The 9,174-nt window shown below is 44.7% G+C and overlaps 1 protein-coding gene across 1 annotated transcript in view; it reads left to right on the top strand.

Annotated features, from left to right (window-relative positions):
- Positions 1–9,174, top strand: part of MTHFD2L (methylenetetrahydrofolate dehydrogenase (NADP+ dependent) 2-like) — an 80,213-nt gene that overhangs the window by 19,224 nt on the left and 51,815 nt on the right. Inside the window, exon 3 of the mRNA XM_019516743.1 lies at positions 1,864–1,986. Coding sequence (XP_019372288.1) covers positions 1,864–1,986 — 123 coding nt within the window. The remainder of the gene's footprint in view (positions 1–1,863; positions 1,987–9,174) is intronic.

Here is a 9,174-nt window from a genome sequence, read left to right as displayed (position 1 = left end):
GGGTCCTTCGCCCTACTGGGCCGAATACCGCCCTCACGGGCTGGGTTCTCAACCCCCACACACTGCACCACGCCGGCACCAAACAGCCGTGCCGCCCAGGCACTGCTCTGTGCCCCAAACAGGACACCCAGGAAACCCCTCAGACTACTGGGGAGCTCCTGTGAGGACACTGCGTCCCACCGGCGCCAACCATCCGTGCCTCCCCGGCACTGCTCGGTGCCCGAACAGGGCACCCAGGAAACCCCTCAGACTACGGGGGATCTCCTGTGAGGCCTCCTCACACCCCTACAGCCTCACCCGGTCCTCTGGTTTATTTACACAACTAACACAACAGAACGATAAGCCAACCAGCTGTAACAGAACAATAAGCCTACTGGCTATAACATAAAGTCCAGGCCCCACCTGGCCTTCCAGTAAGACCTCCTAGTCGCTCTATCAGTCTGCCCGACTCAGCTCAGCTCTGCTGCAGAGCTCTTGCTCCTCTGGCAGCCTGAAGGTATCTACTAACTAGGCTCCGGCCTGGGCTGTTTATAAAGGCCCGGCCCTGCTCCCTGGCGGTCAGCTGACTCAATCCGTTGCTCTAGCAACCCTCACCTGGGCGGCTCTGAAACTCGGCAGCTAAGCCCACACCACTATTACTAGTAGCAGGCACCCCAGTGTCCTGCTACATTCACATTTAAAACAAATGTAAGAGTTTACTTTTCAGGTCCTAGAATTTGAGGGAGGGGAGTTCATGAATCAGTAAGTACATCTACATGTGCATTAATGTGCTATAATTATTGCACATTAAGTTTAGTAACTTAATGCGCAGTAATTGGTGCTACTGCACAGTAGCATCGGTGCATGTCTTTTAAGTGATACTAATGTATAGTAGACTAATTATACTGTGCATTAGAATGTTAGCATGGCTTTTGCCATGATGCGCTAATGCAGTGTTTCCCAGCCTTTTTTGCCCCACGACACATTTACCTAAATAAAAAAGTACCATGGCACACCAGATGTGGAGCTGGGGTGGGGGGCACACAGCCAGCTGTACACCAAGCGGGGGTGGGAGGCACAGCTGGGCAAGGAAGGGGTTATTGCTCCTCCCTCCAGTGGAGGGGACAGCTGGGGGCCTATTCTGGGCAGGAAGCAAGGGGGGAGTGCCAGGCAGACCCAGCTCCAGTCCCTGTTGGTGGCACAGGGAGGGGGGAATTAAACCCCTCTCTGGCCAGACCTCTGCCCCTTCCTGCTCTTGCTTGGGCTGGGGAGCTGAGGGGCAGGGCCAGCTTGGCTCAGCTGGAGCAAAGAGCCCCACCAGCCCAGAGAGCATGCAGGGATGCTGGGGTTCTCTGATTTAACTGAAACCAGGAAAAGGTCTGGGACAGACAACGCATAAATTGGTTTAAGCCAAATCAGTTAAGTCTGATACTACATTGAACCAGGTTTATCTCAAACTGGTTTCGTCCATTTTTAAACTGGTTTATGTGCAATGAACATTTATTCTGTTACAGGTTTAAACCAGTTTCTGAACACTTAAACAAGTTTATGTGTAATGTTTGTCCCTGGCCTAGAGGTTTACTCAGAATCTTCAGGCGTATATTCCTGTGAAAATTAGTGCATGTCTTGTTTTTGTAAACATTTGTTTTCTTTAATTTTTAAGATGTGTTGAAGTGAGATATTTAACTTCCTCTGAATTCACTTGTAAGATTACACATTATTTGTATGTGCAAACTGTTGAAAAAGGTGGACTTTTAAAAAGCATTCATGCCCATTGAAGACAAATTTTTATCACTTTTGAGAATTTCACCTCAAATAGTTTAGCTCACCTTAGGAAAAGCAGGAAAGCACAAAGTGTCTTTTGTTTGACTTTCTTTCTATCAGGTATTCATAGTGAGATAATTCTGAAGCCTAAAGACATTTCTCAGGAAGAACTTTTAGATCTGACTGTCCAGTTAAACAAGGATTCAAAAGTTAGTGGTATATTAGTCCAACTACCTCTGCCAGGTAAGCAATTAAATTTTATATGCAAATTTTAACAATATTAAGGGGGGAAAACTGTAAACACATTTTATGTACAAGCTCATAGCATGACAGGCTTTTGGGAGATGACTCATTTGAGGAAAGTGAGGTTTGTAATAGGATGACTGACATGATGCTTGCACCTATCATGTAATCTGGATGGCTTTGTTTCACGGCTCACAAATTAAATAATAGTAAATTTTTTGTATTGAAGCTTAAGTTGTTCATCCAAAGCATAGATGACAGCAAACTTTGAGATTACATCTAGTTTTTCTTCATGTTGTTTACAGTATCTTTTATACTACAAAATAGTACTGTTAGTATATTGTGTTCTCAACCATGGCACTCTGGTGGAGAATCACTGAGTTAAACTGAGGCTTTTAATCTTTCTTCCCCAAATACCTCTTTACAAACCTGCTTTTTTATTGTCATGGAGAAAGCTGCCCCCCTACCTGTCACCCAGGTACATTATTTTAGAATCATCTTGAATTCTGCCCTTTTGTCAGGCCCCCCTATCCAAGCCAGATGTAAACTTTTTTTTGTTTCTGAACAGCTCTAACTTTCAGCCTTTCCTCTGTCTAAACCATTAACATGCTCATCCAAACATCTCACATCTTGACTCTTACAACATATTTTTTCCAGCCTTGATAAATGTCATCCTCCTCTAAATGTGTTAAATGTATTCAAAACACTGCCACAAAGGAAAAATTCTTGGCTTATTGCTGTGCCACTTCCTACTGCTTTCCTTCTGAATTCCTTGTTCTTCACCTCATCAAACTGTTTGTCTTCACTTTATGAAATAGCTCCATCCTGTTTATCATGTCTTATATGCTGTCCAATAGTTGACCCTAGAACTTGCATTCTATCAGTCAGGCCAGAATGTTTCTCTCATTACTTTGATTTTCCTTCAGATGCCTTCATGTTTTTTCCCCTGCCATTCCTTTGCATGATATGAGATGTGTGCAAAAATCCCTAGAGCCTCTCCTGTATTCTCATTAAGTATTTCCTAAAAAATTTGCCTGGTTACGTGTGAAAGTACAATCCTTTTCCAACCTGCCCAAGTCCCTGAAAAATTTAATAGAAGAGGTGGGTGTGGCATCTTCCTCCTCACTGCTTTTTTGTTACTCAGACATAAGGGTAAGATGACAATGTGTGATGGAAGTAGATGCATTAATTGATTTTCAAGGACTTGAACAAGGTGGAATAGAGTCAAACTTAGGCATCTAAGTCCTTGTAAAGACCTAATGGGTTTAGTCCCCATAGTTTGTCCCCAGCTTTTGGTTGTATTGACCTGTTGTTTCTTCGTACACCTGGATGGTAAGCTCTTAAGGGCAAACGCTGTATTTTTGGTTTATGTGCAGAGAGTGCGTAGCACAATAGGGCTCTGATTTGTGACTGGGTCTTCTAGGGGTTACTGTAATACAAATTATAATACAAAAAATGACTGTGTGCTAGATCAAGTTTTCTCATTTCATTTTCACTTTGAGTCTTGCTCTCTGCCATCCTTTCCCCACCTGTAAAAGGGAGATAAATCATATCTCCTATACAGAGTAGGGTGTTTAGAGGCTTAGTGTTTGTAGAATTCTTTGTTCTGTGTCTGGAAAGTAATAACAGTACAAAATATTAGTATTAGTCCATAACAGTCATGGTAGTGTTGGAGTGATATTGTAACAGTACACGTCATAACAGTCCATCATTTCTGCAGCCTTCAGTGAATAAAGTAAAATGGCCACATGATGGCTGTATAAGTAAGGAGGAAAAATCTGATAAACTGAATGATGATTTACTTTTAGGATCGTTTGGTATGTGTTCACCTGTAATTCAAGAGATGTTGCTTTGTTTGTAACACTAGAAGCCAGAATATTTACAGATTCAAGGTGTTGAGGGACTGTTAAAAATGTCCTATGAATTAACTGCTGGTGAGAGAGTTCCATACTGACAGCTTCTGTTCCGATGTCCTCTGTGTAGACTCAAAACAGGAATAGCATAGGTAATAGCCTGCACAGTTTCCCACCCCACTCCGTAGCTTGACCAGTTTGCCTCTGCACTGATTTGGAGAGACCACCTCCAGGAGTTGACTCTCCTTTCCTGTTTGTCCTTGGCTATTTTTCTAAGATTATCAACCAGTATGTTATTGGTTGTTGCTTGTGGTAGTATTTTTTTTTCAGTGTAGATATCAGGCTGCTAGGCTTAGGCCACTGCACTAATTTTGCAGACCAGTCATGTTTTATGTTATAACTACAGTAACTGTATTGTGGGGTTGTATCTTCTGGCATTCCCAGACTAATGAAAGTTGATGCCATGGAGGGTATGACAGGAAATGGAAGACTTTAGATATGCCCCATTCATATACTGTCCCTAAGGCATCTAGTGCTTGTCGTTGCTGCAGACAGGATACTTGGCTAGCTGGATCATTTGTTTGACCCAATATGGCACTTGTTAAATTCTTATGCTACTCTATATTAGGAGAGTTGCAGTGGTTCATCTAATTTTATTTTAGCCAATCTAGTTAAATCAGTGAAGGTGATGCACTTAGACCAGTTTAACCCCTGTTTAAACTGGGTTAGCTTCCAACAGCAATTTAATACATGAATACCTTATTTCTAATTAATCGTCCTCTGACTCTCTCTAACTTTTCAGTGTGGGGTCTGGCTACAGGGTTTCCTTCTGCTATTTATTTTATTTATTTGGTTGCCTAAAGAGTGTGTAAATAAGGAAACATTAAAAGCTATATACCAGAGTTTTATGTGCAAGCCCTTTCCATTTAAATGTATGGTGGGATGGTGTTTCTCTAAGAGGTTTCAAGTATAACTTGTTGAATACTGTGCAGTTTTGTCATTTTAAAATTACTTTCTATGTTTGCTTATGCCAATGTTCCACAATACATGTGCTTTGAAGAAAGAGAGGTGGAAGTTCCTTAATTTACAAAATTCACTTAAATTCTCTTTTAAGGGCAAGAGAAGAACCTGGAAGGTGAAAATGGAGAAACATGATGAGTAATTGTTGTTTATATCAGATACTTTTCATCATATTCTTTTAGGCAACCACCTAATTTGGCTTTAGTACAGCATTTGAATAATATACAAGAAGAAGATGGCTTCAAGGTGATCTTTCTGGAGGGCAATATGATACTTTAAAGCAGTGGATCTCAACCTTTTTATATTCAAGGCACCCCTGGATAGACTTGTGGCACCCTTCAAAAATGCTAGCTCTTAGTGGGCGCAGCTACACTAGACGCTATGCCACTACAGTGACAAGCTACAGCGATGTAGCATCAGCAGTATCTCGTTGCTGCTGTGCAGTAGGGTCAAAAACGAACCATGTGCCACCAGGATTGCTCAGTAGGAGTGGGTATTTCACAGTTATATAGTACTTACTAAAGCAAATACTAAATGACTACACAATACCCACTGCACAGTGGGGTGCAGCAGAGCCGACCCGAGCAGGGTGTGGGACCCAGGGCAAATCAGCCAATGTGGGACCCCACCCCGATCCCATATGCCCTGCACCTGAAGAAGCTGCCACCACCATCGACAGTGGTGCATTGGCGGTAGAGGGATGGGGGGGAAGTGAGCGGTTGCACGGGAAGCCGGTGGCGGTGGCATAGAGTTGCCGTGGCCACTCTCCCTGGCTCCACAGGTCCCCCTAAAGCACAGGGCCCGGGGCAGTCACCCCGATTCACCCCCCTCCATCCCAGGATGGCCTTGAGTGCATGTGTAGATGCACCCAGTTTTTATAACTTTTTTTACTTAAGAAAAATAATACAGCAGTTTTTCTGCTGCAAAGAACTCAGAAAGACCGAAACCATGGATTTCTATCTGAAATTTCTGGGTTTATTTTATGAATCATGTTTGCTAACCTAACAGTGCTAACATTATGTGGCATCCCATGGCACTCTTGAAAGGATCTCAAGGCACCCCAGAATGCCTTGGCACCCTGGGTGAGAACCACTGCTCTAAAGTAATCATTTTTGTGAATCAGAGCTATTTAACTTTCAGAGGGTGCTGAGGGAGTTAGAAAACTGCCTGGAGCATCAGGCTTAGAGGGTGTAGTAGTCAATGACTCGATATCTAGTTGGCAGCCGGTATCACATGGAGTGCCCCAGGGATTGTTGCTGGGGCCAGTTTTGTTCAGTATCTTCATCAGTGACCTGGAAGATGTCATAAAGTACGCTCTCAGCAAGTTTACAGATGACACCAGGCTGAGTGGAGTAGTAGATATGCTGGAGGGTAGGGTTAGGATTCAAAGTGACCTAGACAAATTGGAGGATTGGGCCAAAAGAAATCTCATGAGATCCAATAAGGACAAATGCAAAGTCCTGCACTTAGGACAGAAGAATCCCATGCAGGGTGGGGGCTGATTGGCTGGGCAGCAGCTCTGCAAAAAAGCAGCTGGGGGGTTACAGTGGATAATAAGCTGAATATGAGCCAACAGTGTGCCCTTGTTCCCAGGAAGGCTAATGGCATGCTGGGCTGTATTGGTAGGAGTGTTGCCAATGGATCAAGGGAACTGATTATTTCCCTCTATTCAGCACTGGTGAGGCCACATCTGAGGTACTGTGTCCAGTTTTTGGCCCTTCACTACAAAACGGCTATGGACAAGTTGGAGAGGGTCCAGAGGAAGGCAACAAAAAATGGTGAGGGGGCTGGGGCACATGACTTGTGAGGAAAAGCTGAGGGAACTGTGTTTACTTAGTCTAGAAAAGAAAAGACTGAGAGGGGATTTAATAGTAGTCTTCAAGTACCTGAAGGATGGTTTGAAAGAGGATAGAGCTAGACTGTTCTCCGTGGTGGCAGATGACAGAACAAGGAGCAATGGTCTCAAGTTGCAGCAAGGGAAGTTTAGGTTAGATGTTAGCAAGAACAGTCTCACTAGGAGGGTAGTAAAACACTGGACCAGGTTACCCAGAGAGGTTATAGAATCTCTATCCCTGGAGGTTTTTAAGACCCAGCTAGACAAAGCCTTGGCTGGAATGTTCTGGTTGGGGATAGCCCTGCTTTGAGCAGGGAGTTGGACTAAATAACCTCCTGAGGTCCCTTCCAACCCTAATTTTCTATGATTCTATGAATTGTCCTCTTTGCTTTTGGATAATTTTGTTTCCTTCTGTGCATCGTTTGAGGTCATTACTTTTGACATGGTGATATAGTCTTGTTCTGTGATAGTTTGCCTCTTTTCCATTCCAGGATCATTCCTTTCTTCCTCTACCCTGGGATTCTGTAAGACATATTTAAGTGAAGAAATCTGGGTAGAGCAAGAGCTCCTTTGTCTATACATGAAAGAGAGAGTATCTGTCTCTGCAAAGTAGAAGCAGGAAAGTAAGAACTTGGTGGTGAATAATTATTTTGTACAAGAAATTGCCTTGTTCCAGGATTGAAAGAAAGCAGAACCACCAAAGCATCAGCCAGTTTATCTATGACTACTTTTAGGGTACAAACAGACATTTGGGATGATTAGGGGGAAGTTAGATTGCGTTAAAAATGGCCACCTGATCTAACTTAGTTTATCCATGTGTGGACCTTACACTTAGATTCCTTGTTAAGCTGATGTAAGTGCAAACTGTACAGAAGTTCAAGGAAAGTTAGATTGGTCAAAAAATGGCCAACCCAATCTAATTTAACTGTACCTTGTAGGTGTGCTAAGTTAGAATGGGCATGAATAGACCAATTTAACCAAATTTCTGTATACATTCCCAGTGCAGCCCTAGGCTGGGAAGCCCTAACCACTAGCCCCAGCTCTGAGCTGCGCTTTTCCTACCCCCGATCTGGTACCAGGCTATTTTTAGCCCTCTGGCTCTTCCCTCCACCCCCAGACAGACAAGCGCTCCCCTCTACCAAGGAGTAGCCAGCTTGCCCCACCCCCCACCTTGATCCTGCAAAACCCTCCCCAATACTGCAAGTCGCTCCCAGGGCTGGTTTTATTGTCATTTGCCAATGCCAGGAGCCAATGGAAGTCAGGGTTGGAGGGAGGGGCAGGTGGAATCAAGGGGATTAATTCATCAGGGAGGTTGTTCATCTTGGGGTGGGAGACAGTCATGGAGATAAAAATAGCTCCTGGTCCAAGTGGGGAGAGAGCCCCCCAATCTCCACAAACCCCCTGCCGCAGAGCCACCAGCTCCCCTGATTCTGCCAACCCCACCACCAAGCTGCCAGCCCCTCCTCCCCAGCTTACTCCAGTCAAGCTCCTGGGACTAGAAAATGCTATTAAAACTGACCCCAGGAGTGGTTTGCAGGATTGGAGGTGATTCAGCAGTATCACAAGAAGGCTGGGTGAGTCCAGGGGAGTTTATCAGGATTGGAGAGCTTCTTTGATCCTGCCAACCATTCCCCTCCTCCCTGTAAACTCCACTAGCACCCCCAAGCCCACCTGCTAGCCCCCCATCCTGCCTGCCCCTCCTTGTACGTCAACTTATATCAGGGGCCATTTTTAACCCCATCTAACCCTCCCCAAACTCTTAACTATAAAATCTGTATGAAGCCTAACTTAGGGAAAATAAGCATTTTTTTTAAATACTGTTTTAACAGATCCCTCCAAATTTCATATTTTTTAAAGTCAAGTCTTAGAGCCATGGAGAGTGCCCTTGGCCCCATCCAGGAGAATACAGAGGAGCTGACATCTTGAAGTGGGCCTGGAGGAGAGACAGAGGGGTCCAGAACTAGACATAGACATAGAGGGCTATAGGTTGTTTAGAAGAGACAGGAAGGAGAAAAAAGGTGGGGGGGGTTGCGCTCTGTGTTAGGGAACAGTATACCAGTTCTACCTTCCAAATGGGATCAGAGGAAGGCTTAACTGAGACCCTGTGGGTCAAACTTCAAGGAGGGCAGGGGGAGAGGGATCTGGTGGTAGGGGTTTACTACAGGCCACCACATCAGGAGGAAGAGCTGGATCTGGAATTCTCCAGGCAGCTTGGGGAGGCCGTGCGTGCAAAGGATGTTGTGGTCATGGGTGATATGAATTACCCTGACATCAGCTGGGAGGAGCAGTCAGCCAGGTCTAGCCACTCACGAAGGTTCCTGACGTACATACAGGACCTACACCTTGTGCAGGAGGTACTCGTCCCCACTAGGGAAAACGGCATACTGGATCTGGTGTTAGCCTCTGGGGACGACCTGGTGTGGGGTGTGCTAGTACAAGGGAGGCTAGGGGACAGTGATCATGAAATGATCCAGTTTGCTA

Source organism: Gavialis gangeticus, unplaced genomic scaffold (assembly GCF_001723915.1).
Source record: "Gavialis gangeticus isolate Ggan-Ray unplaced genomic scaffold, GavGan_comp1, whole genome shotgun sequence".
NCBI classification, from domain to species: Eukaryota; Metazoa; Chordata; order Crocodylia; family Gavialidae; genus Gavialis; species Gavialis gangeticus.
This window is presented reverse-complemented; position numbering and strand designations above follow the sequence as displayed.